Genomic DNA, 19,992 nt, shown 5'->3' on the forward strand with positions numbered 1-19,992 from the left:
GGGGTGTCAGGGAGGCAGAAAAGCACATTCCCTGAGAGGGGTGGGGTAAAAGAGGCCTGTGTAGACAGTTTGTTCAATATTATAATTTTATATTTGGAATATTACCAAACAATACCTTCATAACTTAAGCCACAGAAAATAAAGAAGCTTGGCTAATCTTCTTAGGTAGAATCTTTCTCAAAGAAAGGACCAAGATACTCCTTCTGGTCCAGGGAGACACAGAATTTCCAGTGTAGTAAGGTTTTCAGTATGATTAACAAAAACGAACATGGATTAAAAGATAAAAAGTTGAGAGTCACTCGCTGGACTGGCTGATCTCAAATGGTAGTCCAGCTCAAATTCTGGGCTCCTGGGTGGCATCTTCCAACCTCAAGGCACTGCTGATTCCCTACTGAAGGGTGAAGCACCAGAGGGAAGGCTCGTCACCCCGGGCCCTTCACTCAGGCCACGCGTTCCCTCTCTTACAAAATGCAAGGCCTGCAAATAAAAAGGAGGGAAGCTATGGGAGAAGCTTGGAGGGGACCTGACAGGGTCACGCACATAAGGCAACATCCTGGTGGTACTGCCTGCCTCAAAGGACCACGGCCCTGCTTCAGCTGGAGCTGCTAACCTGGCACCTGAAAGCAAGGATCTGACCTGGCATCAGGACTCCCTGCCAGGCCCAAGGAAACAGGCTCATGTGGGAAACAGGCCAGGCTCAGGTGGGAAGCCTCTTGAATGTGTCGGGGAGGGGCAAGGTGTGGGGGAATGGGGAGCAGAAGGGGCTAGAAAATATTTTCAGATGTTAATGTTAAAAATTTTCGAAAATTTTCTTCTTCGTGTATTTCATCCCCTCCCCCTTTCCTTTTCTGTCCATTCAAAACGAACGTGACCTTTATTTTATTATCTTGGTGGAAATACGTGGCAGGGAAGAAGCAGACTTTTCACATTGTTTTGGTTTCTGTTTCTCAAAAGGCTGGGCCCTTAGGAGGTTTTAGAGGATCTAGGAGAAGGCAATGGCACCCCACTCCAGTACTCTTGCCTGGAAAATCCCATGGATGGAGGAGCCTGGAAGGCTGCAGTCCATGGGGTCGCTGAGGGTCGGACACAACTGAGTGACTTCACTTTCACTTTTCACTTTCCTGCATTGGAGAAGGAAATGGCAACCCACTCCAGTGTTCTTGCCTGGAGAATCCCAGGGACAGGGAGCCTGGTGGGCTGCCGTCTATGGGGTCACACAGAGTCGGACATGACTGAAGCGACTTAGCAGCAGCAGCAGCAGGAGGAGGTAGAAAAGAAGCTGCAGAGTGACTGGGGAGAGCATGGCGGGAACAAAACCTATTTGCTACATTGTTTGTAGGGCCCAGTGCAAAAAAAATGTAGGACCCTTTGTTCAAAATTTATTAAGAATTTTAGCAACAGCAAAGCATTCAACCAAGTGTGGGGTCCTTCTGAGCTTATGCCCAAGTGTGAATGCATAAATTCATGCTCACTAAGCTGGCCCTGGACAGCAGTGTCGCCCATATTAGAACAGAAGATTGCCCCTCACGCTTGGGCAGGAAGAGAAAGGCCCACAGGATTTGAACAACGGGGACCTGAGGCCTACTCCCTGGCAGCACCAGTGGGATCCAGCAAGACCTCAGGAAAGAAGGTCTGAGAGGTACACAGACTCTAGGCACGAGGTTCCCAGGTTCCGCAAACTTTCCATCCCCCAAAGTGGCTTGGAAGCAGCAGAGACCATAAACCTAAAGGGAGCTACAGACAGGGCTGTGGGAGGGCCTGGCTCAGAGCACAGATGATGAACAGCCAGAGCCCCTGACACGCCCTGTACTTAGTAAGACCCTGAGACCTGACAGGCAAGGCAGAGGCATGAGGAATGACTGACATCAGTTCCCAGCCACCCCGGCAGCCTGAAGGCTTAGGTTCAGAGACCAACTCTTTCCACTTCATTAAGATGAAAGAAACGCATTGTTTCTGGCACACCTGGATTGTAGAACAGCATGCTACCTGCCATCACCGAGACCTAGCTCCAGCCTTCTTCCTGTGACCTAGCCTCAAAGAGGGAGGAGGGAGGAGGGGTGTCAACTCGGAGTTGCCTTAGTTACTCAGCTGAGAAATGAAGCTTGGGGCAGAGTGGTCAGGTGGTAGAGACAGAGGGAAGTGAGAGTAAAGGCGGGTAAATTTAGGAGGTAAAATTCACAGGACTTGCAGGAGACTGGTAAGGAAGAGGCTTCCTCGATGGCTCAGTGGGTAAAAAAATCTGCCTGCAATGCAGGAGACACAGGAGACATGGGTTCGATCCCTTGGTTGGAAGATCCCCTGGAGGAGGAAATGGCAACCTACTTCAGTATTCTTGCCTGGCGAAGCCCATGGACAGAGGAGCCTGACAAGAGGAAGGTGTCAGAAGTAACTCCCCATTACTAGCTCAAGCAATTGCGGGGATGAGGGTGCCATCCCTGAGATCAGGAGTGGAGGAGAACCAGTTGGGGCTGATGGGATGGATGGGTTCTGAACATGCTGAGTCTAGGATACCAAGAGAAGGTGTCAGGTAGGCACTTAAATACACGATGTGAAGCTTAGAGAAGTCGGGGCTAGAGGCATAAATCTGGGAATGGCCAGCATTATGGGTGGTCCCTGAACAATGGGCATGAATGAGATCCCAAGGGAAACAGTAGGCACAGCCTGAAGAACCCCAGCATTGAATGGGCAGGCAGAAGAGGATGCCCCTATCAAGAGGGTCAGAGCAGGATGCTACATCATAGAAGGTACGAGAAATGAAGGAGAAAGTGGAACGCAGCTGAGAGGTCAAACACACTGAGAAATTTTAAGTACCCACTGAACTAAGTGGAAGCCACTGATGACTTTGGAAAGAACCATTTCACTGGAGAGAGAGGCCTGGAATTCCAAAAGGAGTGAGTGGACGAGTAGAGCAGGAGGCAGGAAAGTGGTTGGGAGAGCAGAGACTGTGGCTGTGCAGGGGAGAGAAAGGGGCGGTGGCCAGAGGGAGAAATGGGATTCAGGGGAGTTGTTAAATACGACTACAGTCAGTAATTTCCCCCCGCGTTTTAACAGCTTTACTGAGGTATAACTAACATACAATAAGCTACAAGTTTAAGAGTGTGACAGTCTGTAAAATTTGACAAGAACACACTTGCGAGTCCATCACCACAGTGAGAAACACATTTTTTCATCCCCCCAAATTTCCTTGGCCTTCCTCCTGCTCCCTTCACCTCCACTCCTAGGTATTAACTGACCTGCTTTCTGTCACTGTAGTTTGCATTTTCTAGAATTTTATATAAATGGATTTTTAAATAATTTTATCTTTTTAAAAAGGAACTCTCTTTTTGCCTGACTTTTTTCACACAGCAGCCTTATTTTGAGAGTCATCTACATCGTCACAAGTTATCAATAGTTCACTTTTTCTAATAGCTGATTAGTTTTATATTGTGTGGTGACACCATAATTTGTCTCTCCATTCACCCTTTGATGAGTATTTGAGTTGCTTCCAGTTGGGATTATACCAAACTAAGTTGCTTTGAACTTTCATATACAAGTCTTTATATGGATACATGCTTTTTTTTTTTTTTTCCCCCTCAATAGTAGATAACCAGGATTGGAATGGCTGGGTATGTTTGGTTTTTAAGAAACTGTCAAACCATTTTCCAAAAATGGTTGTCCCATTTTACGTTCCCATCAGCAATGTATGCAAGTTCCAGTTCCTCCAAATCCTTGTCCACATCTGATAGGGACAGTCTCTTAAATTTTCAACAATCTAGTAGCTTTTCCTCCCTTCTCTCTGGAGGAAGGCAGAAGGAAGAGGGAAAGGAGACAAAATCAGCTCCAGGACATCAACACTGCCTGGATGGAGAAAGAAACGTTTTTTTGAGTCTGTGTTCTGGGAACAAGCCCAGTCCCTAGTAAATGGTTATTTCTTGTGGAGCATTTGGTCAACACGTTAGCTTACTACCTTCTGGGCCTGGGACCTGAGCATGCAACAGGAGTTCTACCAGGACCTCAGCTGTGCAAGGCTCCTCTGCAGGCACCATGGAACGGGAAAGTGGGGGAGAGGATGCAGTCCTTGCCCGTGGGGTCCTGATTTCACCCACAGCCAAAGTGGCAAGAAGATAAGAGCATTTCTCTGCCCCTAGGAGAAGACACGTGGGTTGGGGTAGGGGAGGGGGAGATTAGAGACCAGTCTGCACTCGATACAAGGTGGAAAGGGCAGCTGTCCTGTTGAGGAATCCAGCCTGCTTAGCCCTAAGAGAATATGTCCCCCCTACTAACTTGGCCAAGAGGTGTCAATATGTAAGTATAAGGGGTAAGGAGGATCAAATCATGTTGGGAGCCTTCAGGAATTATGAACAAGTAAAGCCTCTGTCAAAATAATAGATGTGTAGTTAAAGCTAAGGCTGTCTATAAAGTCAGGTATATACCCTATAAGCACATACAGGTCCATTATGATACTACATTTTGGGAACCAAGCATTTACTTATATCCCTAACATGATAATGAAAAAGAATGCCAGTACCTGTAGCTGTGGGGAAGAACACCCCGAAGACAGTGAAAAAGGACTCTCCAGGGCTGTAATCTGGCAGAGTGTTGTTCTGTAGCAGTTCTGGTGAATATCCAATAAAACCATGTTCTGAAATAATACCAAGAAAGCAAAATGAGCCGAGTGACAAGACATAGCACAAGTTCCCTAGATTACAGTCCCAGCTTTAAATAGTAAATAGTCCCAGCTTTAAATAGTAACTTTAAATAGTAAAAGGTAGGTATGATGTGGGGGGGGGGGGGCAGGGAGAGAACACAGAAGATTATAGAAACATCTTCCTTCCCACGTCTAGGGCTTGACTTTCGTATATATCTATCTATGGATGTAGGTAAATAAAATGACATGAAGAAGAGAGTAGTCACCTCTAGCAAGGGGAGCTTTTTTTTTTTGCTTGTAGACTTCGGTACAGCTGAAATCAGTGAGCATGCACTGATGTGTTTGCTTTTGATTTAAAAAATTACATTAACTCCCTGCTCAAAAACCTTCCCATAGATTCCTATTAGCTACAGAATCAAGTCCAAACTCCTTAAGACAAGTGTGGAAGCTCCGTACAACCTGGCAATGGCCCACCGTTTCCTATTCGTGCTTTGCCTTCTCCTCTTCCCAGCAGTCACACAGACCACTCTGCCCAAGAAGCCCCCTAGTACCCAATCCTGTGTCCTCTGCTTCCAGACCCTTCCCCACATCTCTGAACATCAATATGGTGCTCACTCTTCAAGCCCAACCCAAACACTGCTCTCTTTGGGCTTTACATTAACTCCCTGATCAGAATCCTCCTCCTAAGTGCCCTCCGTGACCAGACTCCTTGGGGCTAGAGATCTGCTCTTAAACACCTCTGTCCCCCAGGCCCAGCCACTGTGCCTGCCACACAGCAGGCAGGGTGCAAATATGGGTCACGCTGAAAGAACCTTGCTCTTGGATCTTTTGCTTCCGTGCTTTCAGTCTGATGGTTCAGAGACTACTTTATAGCAGAAACATCTCAGATCTGATTTCTTCAAAGAATTTTAAACATTTTTTACATTGCCTTAAATGCAGTTAAGAGGTTTCACTCCTACAGATACTGCTTTTTTGTCAAAGGGGGTCACCTTGAACAGTATCTGTGGATGTGTTAGTGGGCTGTGGAATTTTAAGATACAAGTCCAGTGTCCTTGGGCTCAGAAACACGCAGGATATCCAGTGTCAGTTTTTAGAGAATGAGTTGGTTTGTTCCTGCTCACTCTAGTCCACAACTCGGTCTTGATCTTTTTCCCTCTATCCCCTCTGACATGCAAGATGAGCACTTAGCCATTAGTCTCTCCATAGCTGACCCCCAGGGCTGTGGTGACAATCCCCTGCCAGCCTGTCCTCCACCACCCTCGGGGCTGAACTTCACCCCGAGCTTCCATCCAGTAAAGAGTGCTGGCTTGCTGATGAGTCCGAGATCACGGGCACTTCTCATGGCTTCCAAGATTCATATCTTCATAGGAAAAATATTTTTCAAAAAAAACAGTAAAATGAAAGCTCAGTGAAGCACAAGGAACCCTGGGGAGTCCAGTCAGGACTTAAAATCATTGTCAATTGCTCTCTTTCTCCTGAACCTTAGATCCCAAGGACTGTGCAGCATTTCCGAATGGTTTGGCGTCTTCACAGCTGGTCCTCTCCTCATTAACAGAAAAGCAATAATAGCCAAGTTAACTTTAGTTTATCCGCTGGCTGACCCCACTGACTAGACTTTCTGAGGAGAAAACCAGCCCAGCCTGCCTTGGAAGGGAGCTTAGCCAAGCTGGATGACACACAGGTCTGAGCACATCTGAGCACAGGGCTGTGCGCTGGGCAGGCCGGCCGTGAGGATCAAGAACACTTCATCAGGCTCCACGGATCCTGGCTGTCCCCGAAGCCACCCTGACATGGGCAGGCCTTTGGTCACCAGGCCTGAAGGGCCTGGCCCTGGTCAGCCTGAAGGGCCAGAGGGATCTCAGGCGCTGTAGATGAGTCACTGGGAAGCCTCTTCTCTTTCTCCATCATCCCACCAACGAGATCCACAGATTGAGCGGATGAGTCACTTGGCTTATTCGAGGCGGCAGGGGTGGGGGCGGGGTCCCTCCTCTGCAGGATGATCACAAATGCAGCTCTCACACGCTCACAAGCACACGCTCATACTGACAACTGCTGCTGACCCCAGCCCTTTCCCCCCAAGTCCAGTCCTGAATTGTTCTCAAGGAAATCTTAACTTCGACAAGAACTTTATCAACAGAGATGCTTGTCAATGAGTTATTTATAATCGTGTAAGTGGGGAGTGTCTAAATGTCCAACTGAAAGGTTGAGGTATTTTAAATCCTTATAAAGACTTACTAGTGCCAAAGAAACCTATCCATGTTACATATGACATATATTAAGTAAGAAATTGGATACCATTTATAGAATAAATACAAAAAAAAGTTTTAATGTATATATGTAAAAAAAGCAAATATACCAAAAACTAATTGTTGTTGTCTGTATAATGCAATCATGGGCAATTTTTTTTAAATGTTTAAAAACTTTCCATGTTGTCTGTCATGAGCATAATCCACTTATCATCAAAAAGTAATGCCTTTTGTAAAAACAAACAAAACGTCCCACAACTGAAAGCCTACTTTCTCCAGATAGCTTTTCTATAAACAAATTTATTTCTTTTTTTTCCTTTCCATTTATACTCTCCCTGTTTTTCAAAATGATACTTGCCCCATTTTTCAAAATAAGTAGCTTATGAGAAAAACATAAGATAGGGCAAGTAAAATAAGGGGCAAAAAAGAAACAGAAGGAAAAAAAAAACGAAATTGAGCAAAAGATAGGGAGGAAACACCTACAGCCTCAGGTATCTGAGGTAAGACCCTGCAGTGACTTTCCTCAAGCTGGAATTCAAGGCCTAGAGAGATCATTTCTGACACAGCCCAGTCCAGCAGGGGTGGGCCTTACGGCCACCATTCACACATGCTGCATTCTACTGGACGAGAAGGAGGCCTAGGCTCGCATGGTGGACCTGTCTAACTGCCTCTGCCCTTACCTTCCCGGGGCCCTTATGACTTCCATCCACTTGACAGCCCCCCACATCATGCTCCCCAGTCCTGAGCTAGCCCCACAGAAGACCTGGCCTTCATCCTGAGTTCTGGGGCCCCAGTCTCTTGCCCACAACCCTAACCTCTGGTCCAGCTGGACCCAGGTCAGGCACTGATGTCTCAGAAGAATTTGTACTTAAGGCGTGGCCTGAGGTCCGCTGGCCACATCCAGCATTGCAGGGCTGAGTAGACACCACCTGCCACGGCCTCTCACAGTGGGTCTTGCTGCCTGATTTGCTAATTCTTCTAGTCATGGCCCCATTTGAGAATCTGATGAAAGCACATTTTGCATTCCATTGTGGGGGTTCCCTGAAGCCTCCCCAAGGTTCAGGACCTCTATGCTAGGGGCTGCCTCTGTACCTGAGACTTCCGGCAGGCCCCACCTAACCTATGATGTCTCAAGTCCCACCATGCCGTGCCTTGGGGTGAACAGAGGCCAACATCTCCTGCTGTCATCTCTGCCAGGCAAGGCATCTGCATGCATGGGGACAGGGCAGGTCCCCCAGGGACATCCCGGGACACTCCCTTCTGAACACAGTGACAAGTCATCAGTTATTAAGCACCTCCTCTGTGCCAGTCACTGGGCACCAAGTCCTTTACAACATCATCCTTGAACCTTACAACTACCCTGCAAGATCAGAGGTGAGCAAACCAGGCTCATGAAGGTGAAGAGTCTTGTCCAAGGTCACACAGTAGACCTGCCTGTATGACAGCCCTGGCCTCTCCTCTGGGAGGCCAGTCTTGAGGTCCCCAGGTCCCCAACACCACCCTCCCACACAGAGGGATGCATACAGCCGAGGTTTCCTTCAACTCCGAGAGAAACGCCCCCGAGGTCATGGCATCTCCCCTTCTCCACCTCTGTGGGGCCCACGGGGGTCTCCCTGTGGAATGCCATATGCACTAAGGGGTGTGTGCACAGCTGGGAAGAGGCAGAGCCCAGCCTCCACCCCAGGTCTGTCTGAAGTCAACGGTTTCCATCTACCATAGCAACTCCCTGCAATTTATCCTGAGTTGTTTCCCCAGAGATGTCTAAGGTGAGTGTCTTCGCCTCTGTGGGCCCTTCAGAGACTCTGCTGGTAACAAGAGGGCTCCGGCGCTCTCAGCTGGTGTCTTCCAGCTCTGCGAGGCCCAGAATGCCCAGTGCCTGCAGCTGCTGCATGTAACTATATCTGGGTTTGACCTGAACATCTGCTTCTGTATCCACAGAAAACATTATTTGGCCCCACGTGAGTTATGAGCTTTTAGGAAGAACAAAGATAGAACAGAGTGAGGAAACAGAAAACATGACAAAAACCAGGCAAGAGCAGGAGGTGGGAAGACACTTGAAGGCTGGCCTTCCCCCTTTGCACTCAGGTATCACAGCTTCCTGTCACCGTAGGAAGCCCCCTGCAGGGTCAAGGATCTGCTCCCAAGGACTATCACAGGACCCTGCCTACCTCGTCTGGGCCAAAGGAGTCAAGCACTGCTACAAACGGCAGCTCCCTCAGGCTGGGCTGCGCCCTCTGGGAAGGTGGCTTCCGGGAAACTCTGTGTCACCCGCCCTCACTGCCCCTGGGGTCCGCTGAAATCAGAGCAGGCAGAGGGAAGTCATCCCCCGCCTCCACCGTGGGTGTCAGATGGCCACTGCTGACTAACTTGGAAAGTGAGATATCTAAAAACGACGCTGGCACCAGGGGCCCTGCCATCCCTCTGATAAGCCCGGGTCGGGTTGGGGGCTTCCCACCCGGTTTTCTTCTTGGCTCAGGTCCCCCACCCCTCGACCAGCAAGACAGCCCTTTCCTGGGAACGACAATGGGAGAGGCAGGTCCAACCAGGAATAGAAAGAGCAGAGGAAGGGCCAAGGGAGAGGAAGGCGGGAGGGGCACGTTGCCCGGATCCTAGGACATCACAGGAAGAGCAGCGCTGCAAGGAAAAGGAAAGGAGAGGCCGAGCTTCTGGGAAGGGACACACACACACCAAAACAAGGCCTGGGGGCGGGGAGGGCGCGAGAAGGCCACCGGGCCTCAGAGGATCCCAGAGGAGCCGGAAAGTACAGTAGGGTGAGCAGTAAGGGAAAGGTGAACGGGGGGCCTTGACCAAGGGCCCCGCCTCACCCTGGACACTCACCCCTCCCAAGAGCCTCCTCCGCAGCAGAGCCCACCTGGAACCCGGGATGGTCTGCTCATTGCCCGGCATTGCCTTGATGGCTCTGGGACTCTGTCTCATGGGGACAGAGACCTGCATTTGGGGGGAGGGACAGAAAGCCTAAAATGGCCTAACAAAGACAGGTCAGTGCCAAGGAGAAAAGAGGCATGTCCAGGCTGCACCCTATCACTGAGGCTCTCACAGAGCTCCTGCCACGCAGCCCTGCACTTACTCAGATATGGCCCAATCCCAGCAGGTCCAAAGTGGACACAGACGGGCAGTCTGGCGAGCAAGCCCCCAGGGGCCTGGGCTGCTCAGTGGAGTTTTCTGCCTCAGGGCTTTGGTGTCAGGTCTGGGAGCTGCAATGGGTGAGGCAGCCTCAGTCATGAGAGAGCAAAATGTGCCCAAACTGAGCTCAAAGAGGGTAGATCTGGGAGAAGCCCAGGCTATTCTTCTCCTCCCTGGGGTGGAGCATGAGGCCCTGGGGATCTCTGGGAGGAAGGGAAGAACCGTGACAGGACGAAGCAACAGGACACCTGGGCTCACACTCTGGTTCTGCCACAGACTCACTGTGGGACTGTAAGTGAGCCCTTCTTCGAAATGCAAATGATAACTCTGTCCACCTGGGATGGGCACCTGGGATGTCCAGGTGGGGATGTCCCCCAGGGATGAGAGTCTGCAGTCTAAATGAACCCAGGTGATGTAGATCACACTCTCAGTAACAGGTAAACTAAATTCTTTTTCAGAACACTTCTAATTCTGAAAGCCGCCAGTCAGAAGTCCATTCTCAAGACTCAGGGCACATCATCCAAATGCACCACTGATCTCCAGCAGCTGATATAAAATCCCAAACTAGCTTCCAGAGCTGTCAGTGCTGCCCTCTACCTCTCTGTTGCTGTTCAGTCACTCAGTCGTGTCCAATTCTTTGCGACCCCATGGACTGCAGCAAGCCAGGCTTCCCTGTCCATCACCATCTCCCAGAGCTTGCTCAAACTCATGTCCATTGAGTCGGTGATGCCATCCAACCATCTAGTCCTCTGTTGTCCGCTTCTCCTCCTGCCTTCAATCTTTCCCAGCATCAGGGTCTTTTCTAATGAGTCAGTTCTTCACATCGGATGGCCAAAATATTGGAGCTTCAGAATCAGTTCTTCCAATGAATATTCAGGATTGATTTCCTTTAGGATTGACTGGTTGGATCTCCTTGCAGTCCAAGGGACTCTCAAGAGTCTTCTCCAACATCACAGTTCAAAATAATCAATTCTTCAGCGCTCAGCCTTCTTTATAGTACAACTCTCACATCCATACACGACTACTGGAAAAACCATAGCTTTGACTAGATGGACCTTTGTCGGCAAAGTAATGTCTCTGCTTTTTAATTTTCTGTCTAGGTTTGTCATAGTTTTTCTTCCAAGTAGCAAAGGGTAACCTCCCTGTTACCCTTCACCATCTCTGTGGCTATGGATACCAAGTGTGCTCCAGACTGTGAGACAAGGTCACTACCACATTTTTCGTCCACCAATGAAATGTAATTATGAATTACAAGTCCTGCCACTAGGTCTTAGAGTATGACAGTCACGTATACCCTCCATTAATGCAGATACTAAAAGCTTCCTGGTCTAATTCACTGGTCTGTTTTTATAAGTGAGGGAACTGGCTAGAAGCCAGCTACTCGAAAGGCATGAGAGTTGAAAGTGGGAATGGAACCCTGGCTTGGAGTCCCATTTGGAGTCCCCAAAATACTCCTTGTTTGCTGGATTCTCCCATTGATCTGGGTCATAACAGTTCTAGTCCACGACAGGTGCACCATCAGAAATACTCTGAAACTGAACCAGATCAGGTTGTACTGACTGGAAGGAGCAATAATGATGGGTTAGGAAGAGATCCCTCCAAAGCCCCGCCCACAGCATGGATTTCCTTCTCCATAGGACTTCTGTTCCATGAGCTAGGAGCCTTCCCCAGACCACAACCGCCTCTCTGGCTTCAGCCCTGGTGAGTTTGGTCCTCCAAAGGGAGGGTGGAGAGAGGATGTGAACAGGGTTTCCAGCTCCTGGGCCCCCACCCAGAGAGAAAATACACAGAGGGAAGGCTGGGCATTCTAGCAGTGGCCAGAAGGGAAGTCTGAAGTGGAGCTGAGCCTGCCCAGAGGGCGTGGGGAGGAGCAGCCTGGAGCCTCCAGGCCCCTGGGGGAAGGCCTCCGCCCTCAGGACAACTGACTGGCAGGAACAGCCGGAAAAGCCCCCAGGGCCAGGCAACCCAGGGCATGAAGGGCCTGGGTTGGGGGGATGTCAGGGCAGCCCCCTTGGGAGGCAGTGGCTTAGTTTCCAGTAAGAAGAGAAGCTCCTGCCAACCCCTACAATCTAGGACAGCAGTCCTGGAGTTACTCCTGAGAAAAGGAGCTCTCACTTGTGAAACGGGGCATTTCTAATATCCGAGAAATTGTTCCATCCTCTGACATCGGCTCTATTTTACATGCTTAGCAGGACTTTTTTTATAATGGCCTTGGGGTCAAGTTGAGATGAGAAGAGATTTTTCACCTGGAAAAGTCTACAGAGCAGAGGATTGTCAGATGCCCTAGGAAATTTAGGAATCCGCAACTCACTTGGACCCAAGAAACAAAGTGGAGTCTTTGGATAACAAGCAGGATTGCCACAAATTGCTGAGCAAAGGTTTGTGCCAGGCACTGTTCCAAGTGCATTACATACTTTCGATCAACAAGATAGGTGCATTTTTCAGGTAACGAAGCTGAAGCACAGAGAGGAGACAAGATTTGAATCAACCCTTGGCTGCTGGGGTCAGAGCTCACCCAAGGCTGCAGGGAGTCTGAGAGGGGGGCCAGGAGCCCAGCTGGGCAGGCTGGGGCCAGATGGAAGGGACTGCAAAGCCCCCAGCCTCCAGCCTGCAAAGCCCCCACTGGCTTACCCAACTCTGCTCTCAGCTCAAAGGAGCACTGAGAAAGGAAAATCTGGCCTTCTTATCTCCTGGGGGAAAGGAATGCACTCTCCAGCCAGGATAAGTGGCTGTTTTGACAGGAAGTCTCCACCCAGGCTGTGGGTTCCTCCCAGCCACCACTTATTCCTTCTGGCTGTCCCTGCCTCTGGCATCCTAATTCCCATCCTACCTAAACCCCACACACTCCCGCACACCCCCCAAAATAATCCAACCCCACTTGGGGTCCCCCACATCGACTGTCTCCGCATAGCCCCAGCCTCTGCGGTGGGTCCAGAGTTCTGACCTGGGAGTCAGTCCTCAGCCCCGCTGTTGCCTGGACACTGTCTCCAGGCAGGCACTGAGAAGGGGGTGGGGGGACAAGGGGTCCCCCTGCAGGGCGCAGTCAGCATCCCCGTGGTTATGCAAGCAGGGTCGCCCTCCTGCCTAGCACCATGCTGGAAATATCCGGACTCCACACACCCCAGCTCTGCAGCCAGTGCAGTTCTCGCTTACCGCAAGCCCTACCCAAGAAAGAAACGCAGGGGATATTCTCTTAGAACCCCACGGCAGAAGATTCGTATCACAGGACTATAGCATGCCAACACCACAGGGGTCCAACAAGGACTATGGTCCTTACAATGTAAGTCCATTGTACAAATGGGAAATGCCAAGGCCCCAAAAAGGAGACCCCACGCCACACAGTCAGCAGCTGGTCAGGCAAGACCAGAAGAACCCAGTGCAGCCAAGCCCCCTCCAACGTGTGCCCTGCTAGGCACCCATCTCTCTGTTGTCACTGCCTGCTGCCTGCCGCGTCAGGGCAGGAACTATGCTGTTCCATGTCATGATATATCTCATTGCCTAGAACCAGGGGGCAAGCAAAAAAAATTATAGTTTTAATAAACAATAGAGGGACCTCCCTGGTTGTCCGGTAGCTAAGACTCCACTCCCAATGCAGAGGGCCTAGCTTCAATTCCGGGTCAGGGAACTAGATCCCACCTGCTGCAACTAAAGATCCCGCATGCCCCAAGGAAGACGAAAGACCCCATGTGCCACAACTAAGTCAAATAAATAAATATTGTTTAAAATAAAAAATAAACAATGGAAACAACCCAGGTGTCCATCAACAGATGAGTGGAGAAACAGCACATGGTCTACCCAGAGAGTACTATTCAGCCATCGAAAGGAATGAAGTACGGACACTTGATACGACATGGATGAATTTCAAAAACACATTAAGTGCGAAAAAAAACCACACAAAAAGACAAATACTATATGATCCATTCATATGAAACATCTGGAATAGGCATATTCACAGAAACAGAAAATAGAACAGAGGCTATCAGGGACTGGCAGGGGAATGGAGAGTTATTTTTCTGTAGACACAGCTTTTGTTTGGGGGTGATAAAAAATGTTTTAGAAGAAGACAGTTGTGATGGATGTACATCACGGTTGATGGAGTAAGTACCACTGAATTGCACACTTTAAAACGGTTAAAATGGCAAATTTTTTGTCATATATATTTTGCCACAATTAAAAAAAAAAAAGCGCCCCCTGCAGGGACCACCTGCAGCATCCTTGTTTCAGCCAGGCCGTCTCTGCTTTGCAGATGTGGAATAGAGGATGCAGGGAGCTTCCCAGCCAAGGCAGAGTGGAGAGGGAGGAGCGAAGCCACAGGTGCAGACTAGTCCCAGATGCAGACTCCAATTCTCCCACCAAAGCAAGCTGCCTCCTTAGATGAAGCAGATGAGTGAAAGCCTCAGCTCTCAGCCACTGCAAGGCGAGCACCGCCCCACCCCCCCACCCCACAGTGAGCCATCTGCCCATGCACACCCCCTCCCTGGAGGAACTGGGCAGAAAGTCCCATGTTCTCAGGAGTTCAGGCAGAAACCCCAGCTCCTTTTGCTAACATCTAGACCTTACAAGGTTTTATTCAGGCATCATGGGCTGGGTTGTGGGACTTGGAGGAAGAGCTGTCCAGAAGCACAGACTGTGGTTTCTCAATATCCACCATGCCCAGACCGCATGGAAAACTTCCGCAAAGTCAAGGATGCTATTGTCTCAGTCTTGTTTTTGACACATGTTCTTGCTTTCAATATTCTGCTGGTCACTGGCAACCTGGGCCTGGGAGCAGTGTCTAACACAGGTCCCACTTAATAAGAGCTGGCCTGGAATGAATATGCCTTTAACCTGGGCTGTCCTGGGCAAGTGCGAAGAAAAAGGAGGCCAGGGATGCTCCTCTGGGGCACTTGGATAATGTGTCCCTACCTGGTCTTGGCCCAGGGGTGTCAGTATCAGCACCACCCGAGAGCTTGTTAGAACTGCAGCATCTCCCCCTGCCCCGACCCTGCAACTGCCACCTTCACCATTACAAGATCCCCCAATCTTGAAGCTTGAGAAGCACTGCCTTGGAGCATAACCCCGGGGCCTCCAGAGACACAGTCATCCAGGATAAACAATGTTAATAATTATTAAGCACCCACTTCGTTCAGGCTATGACAGTAGGCCTCTTATATATATTATTTTATGCTCTGGCAACCCAGTAAAGTAGGCATTATTACCTGATTTTCAGAAATGAGAGTGGTCAGAAAGGTTAACTTGACCAAGTCCATGCAATGAGTTACAGCTGTCCTGGAATCTGAACACAGAGGTCTGAGTCCAAAGCTACAGCTCTGACAACTATGTAAGTGTGATGCAATCCTTCAAATGGGGCCAACAGGTTCAGCCACTTGTCAGTTCTCTATGGGGCCCAGAAATGCACTGGCCAATGCAGTCCCCAGGGAGGTGTTCTAGGGGCTGCCGTGGTGCTTGGTGCTGGCTGGGCTCTGGGCGCTTGTGTGCTGGGATTGGACTACCTCACGGCAGAGGGCTCACTATTTCTTCAGGATACGTCCCTGAAGATGAATTTGCATGGCCCAGCTCCCAGCAAGCATTAAGTCTGGGACTGGAGAGACAAATAAATTAGATGGTGAGCAGGCTTAGGGCACCTGTGCCACAGGCTCAGAAACCTCTGGCCCTAACCCCATCTGAGCCCTGGAGTTTATGACTTGGGGCTTCATCTCCTGCCAGCCCCAAGGAGGCAGCACTCTCCTGCCAAAGGCCCCCATAGCAAACTTCACTCTCCCTTCCAGCCAGCACCCACAGGCTCCTCAGGTCACAGAACATGGCCCAGCCCAGCCAGTCCTCTCTGCACCACCCACAGTCAGCCTGAGATTCTCTGTCTGTAGATGGCTGTCATTCCCCACCCAAACATGAGTGGCCTGAGGGCCTGTCTCTTGCCTCTGTGTCCCTCTCAGACCCACTAAAACGCGTCTCAATCCAGTCAGTGCTAGTTGCTCAGCTGTGTCCAACTTTTTGTGGCCCCATGCACTGTAGTCTGCTAGGCTCCCTTACCCATGAACTTCTCCAGGCAAAAACACTGGAGTGAGCAGTCATTCCCTTCTCCAGGGGATCTTCCCAACCCAGGGATCAAAGCCAGGCCTCCCTCATTGCAGGCAGATTCTTTACTGTCTAAGCCACCAGGGAAGCCAAGTAGGTGCCCCCCAAATGCTTGAGTCTGAAAATGCCATCATTTGCCCTCCACAGCCATGCTGAGGGCATCTGGCTCACCCTCCACAGCCAGAGGACTCCCTCCTGCAGTGAGGGGAGTACCAGGCCCGCAGGGCGGAACCAGGGGTACAGGCAGGATGTGCTAACCCACCCCTCAGGGTGTCACCCTCCACCTCCTTGAAACTCCTGGCTGCTCAGGGCTGAGGCAGGCAGCCCAGCAAGGCGAGGGCCCTCCCAAGCCAGTGACTTCATGCTTCAGGCATCCATCCCAGGGAGCTGTCTGGGGAGCCTGGTGGGCCAAGCCCCCTCCTGCTCACGGAGCCGGAGCCGACACAAGGACAGAGCCGGGCAGCATTAGCTCGGGTTTCCTTCTGCAGCCATGACTGGGTCCCCACGGCCTCCTCAGCCTAGGGGTTCCTTTCTCTGCTTTCCACAGGCAAAGCCAGAAAATGAAAAATAATGCAGTGGAGAAGGTGGGAGAGTTTTGGAGCTGGGGGCCTGGAATTCTGGGCAGTCAGTCATTCTCTTCATCAGAGGCAGACTCAGAACAAGAGGAAGGCCTGAAGGTGCCTGTCCCTGCCCTCCTCCAGCCAGGCAGAAGTCAGGATCACAGCCCCAGAAAACTTCCTCCTGAGGGCTGAACCCCAAAAGCCAGGAAGGCAGGGCACCTAGAGTTTTATGACCTCTCTCTACCAGAGAAATGGTAAATGTTCAACTCAGTTGATTTAAAAACAAGAGTCACCAACATAAAGCACTATTTTTTAAAAAAGTTATTCCACAGGTAGAACAAATAAAGAAATGTGCTTTGCTTTCTCCTTGGACTGCAAGGAGATCAAACCAGCCAATCCTAAAGGAAATTAGTCCTGAATATTCATTGAAAAGACTGATGCTGAAGATGAAATGCCAATACTTTGGCCACCTGATGCGAAGAACTGACTTACTGGAAAAGACCCTGATGCTGGGAAAGACTGAAGGCAGGAGGAGAAGGGGACGACAGAGGATGAGACGGTTGGATGGCATCACCGACTCAAATGGACATGAGTTTGAGCAAGCTCCGGGAGTTGGTGATGGACAGGGAGGTCTGGCATGCGGCAGTCTGTGGGTCGCAAAGAGTCGGACATGACTGAGCAACTGCACTGAACTAGGTCAGTCAGTGAGCAGAAGGGAGATGGAGTGGATGGCAAGGAGGGATGACCAGATGGACACAGAGAAAAAAGAGGGGAAAAGATTGGGGAGGAAAAACACAGAAAAACAGACAAACCTAAAGGAATAAAGAATGATGCAGGAAGAAGAGAGGAGAGAAAGCAGGTCTGCTTTTAAGGAATGCTGGAGATCTCAGTTCTGTTGGTTTACAAAAGTTTGGAAATCCTTATCCAGACCTGAGCCTTTGTTTACAATTCTTCACTGTTCTAATCCTTAAAAATCCCTCCGTTCAAATCCTTAATCTTTCCCTTTTCAGGGTCAGAGATTCCTTTGAGAATCTGGCAGTAGTCTGAACCCTCTCCTAGAAAAATATACATATTCACATAAAATTTTACCTGCAATTTCAGGGGTTCATGGATCCTGTTAAAAACTATTTATTCTAGAAGTTCTACTATGATTGAGAGACACGTAATGACCAAAGCAAAAACACTCCCACTGCCAAATTAAACTAAGATAAGGGAGGAGGTGTTGAATCTTATGTGTATTCAAGCCATCATGTCAGGCTTTTAATTATACCATTTACTTCACTGATAGAATTTTGGGGCCTAAACACCCTTCTTTTGTTATACTAAAAGCAAGGTTCCTTATTCAAGGAGCTAGCTGTGTGTATGGATGGCTATTATGCAGTAAAAGGTCTGCCTTTGACCCAGGCCACAGTGTCTGTGCTTACCTTGAAATTAACCCTTTGCAGATTGATAGGATTATTAAATTACACATATGCAGTAGTTCCCCAATCGGAATGTGTATAAGCATTAGCAAGGTACTGATTTAAAATGTAGATTACTAGGCCAAAATTTGAGAATCTTATTCAGACTTTTTTAATGAGCTTCTTTCTAGGTGATTCTGACGCAGGCAATCTCCAGACCACACTCTGAGACATGCTCTTCTTGTAGAAGATTGCAAGCTTCTGGCCCAGAAGATGTGCCGATTCCCTGCTCATTGTGGAGGTCCTCCTCGTACACCAGGGGTGTCACCAGGCACGTATGGAGGGCTGGTCTGTGACTAGGTTTGGACCACTGCATCAGCAAGGCTATCTTTACAGGGTATAAAAGGCAGGTAAACCATATAGGGCATAACAGGTATAGAGCCAAGTGAAACCCTCGAAGGGCCTTTGTGGCTCAGTGGTTCTCAAATCTGTCAGCACAGAAAGAATCACCTGGAGTGCTTTTATGACTCCGTCTCCCAGGCCTCAGGCCAGTAGGGAATATATATGACACTATTGATACTAACGGTTTCCCAGTGGTTCTGACACACAGAGCTTGTTTGTTGATGGTACCCAAAGGCCAGAGGGTATTTCAATCAAGATATCAGACCACTACTGTAAAAATGCTTTGAAAAAATAAGATGCTCTTAAAATTCTCCAGCAAAAACCAATGAACATTAGCAGGGTTTCTGCTGGCTTTTCTCTTCCTTCTCCTCCTCCTTGCTCACTGTAGACACTAACTAGAGAAGGTGGGCTACACTGGAACGGCCTGAATGATTCCAGATGGTGAGCATCTGGACCTCTTGGCCTGAGTGATCCTCCCTTTACCCTGGAGTCTTGTACAAATATTATCATTTTCTGGCTGTGCAGTGACATGAAAACAGTTGGGAGCCACTAGGTCAGGTGTAAAAGAAACTTGTGGAAAAGGAGGGACTGTTTGGCCCAGAAGTGATTGTTTTTCTGAATCTCTACGAGGTGGAATCCACACAAACAGGAAGCAACAACATGCCCAAGCTTGTCCACACAGGGCCTGGCATTCAATCGGTGGGGGCAAGATATTGAGAGAAATGCTAAAAAGGCAGCCCATCTCAGACTGCTTGGCACAGAGGCGGTAACAGGGACATCTGGGCACAGACCACAGCTCCACCAATACAGAGAGGATAATAAGATAATAATCCATAATAATAAGACTGCCTTACCCTCAATTTAGTGAGTTTTTTTTTCCTCTTATATTTGATTTCTTGAACTTTGGCTGTCTTACATTCAACATGTAGACTTAATATAATGGTTTTTTCCACCTGAAAATTTGGTGTACTGTAAAACTAATGGGATCTTAGAATTGAGGAAATAGGGCATATCACCTAATTTAATCTCGAAATGACCCATGAGTCAGCAACTGTTTCTGTGCTCCAGATGAGGCAAGTGGAACACAGCCTGGTGTCCTGCCCAGGGTCACAGAGTGAGGAAGCCACGGAGCCAGGACTAGAGGCGTCTCCCAGGCCTCCCCCAAACCCCACCCCTCGCCTGGCACACCCTGTGCACTGCGTGAGTACACCTGTGTGAGCACACCTGCGTGAGCACACCTGACCACACAGTAGGAGCTGGGGTCATGGAATAACTCCTGAGGGGGAAGTGCTCTGAAAAGTAACTTCTACCGGAGTCACTGCAGTGCAAGAAAGTAAAAAGTGATGGTCATTTTACCTCAAATACAAACTTGAGAAAAAATAAAAATATATATAGAGTTTGTTTGGTTGCTATTATTTGTCTATTTTAGGCCATAACTCTACCTCCTCTCTAACTACTATATAATGATCACATTTTGGAGGTTTAGTTTAAAATGGTGTGCATTTGGACCGTAATTACAGATTCACTGTCTGCATTTA

General features: G+C 49.1%; 1 protein-coding gene across 2 annotated transcripts in view; it reads right to left on the reverse strand.

Annotated features, from left to right (window-relative positions):
• SLC12A8 (solute carrier family 12 member 8) overlaps positions 1–19,992 on the reverse strand; it is a 149,051-nt gene that overhangs the window by 55,298 nt on the left and 73,761 nt on the right. For both annotated transcript variants that reach the window (XM_027536506.1, XM_027536495.1), the window contains exon 6: positions 4,508–4,621. In XM_027536506.1, coding sequence (XP_027392307.1) covers positions 4,508–4,621 — 114 coding nt within the window. The remainder of the gene's footprint in view (positions 1–4,507; positions 4,622–19,992) is intronic.

Source organism: Bos indicus x Bos taurus, chromosome 1 (genome assembly GCF_003369695.1).
Source record: "Bos indicus x Bos taurus breed Angus x Brahman F1 hybrid chromosome 1, Bos_hybrid_MaternalHap_v2.0, whole genome shotgun sequence".
In the NCBI taxonomy this organism is placed as follows: Eukaryota; Metazoa; Chordata; class Mammalia; order Artiodactyla; family Bovidae; genus Bos; species Bos indicus x Bos taurus.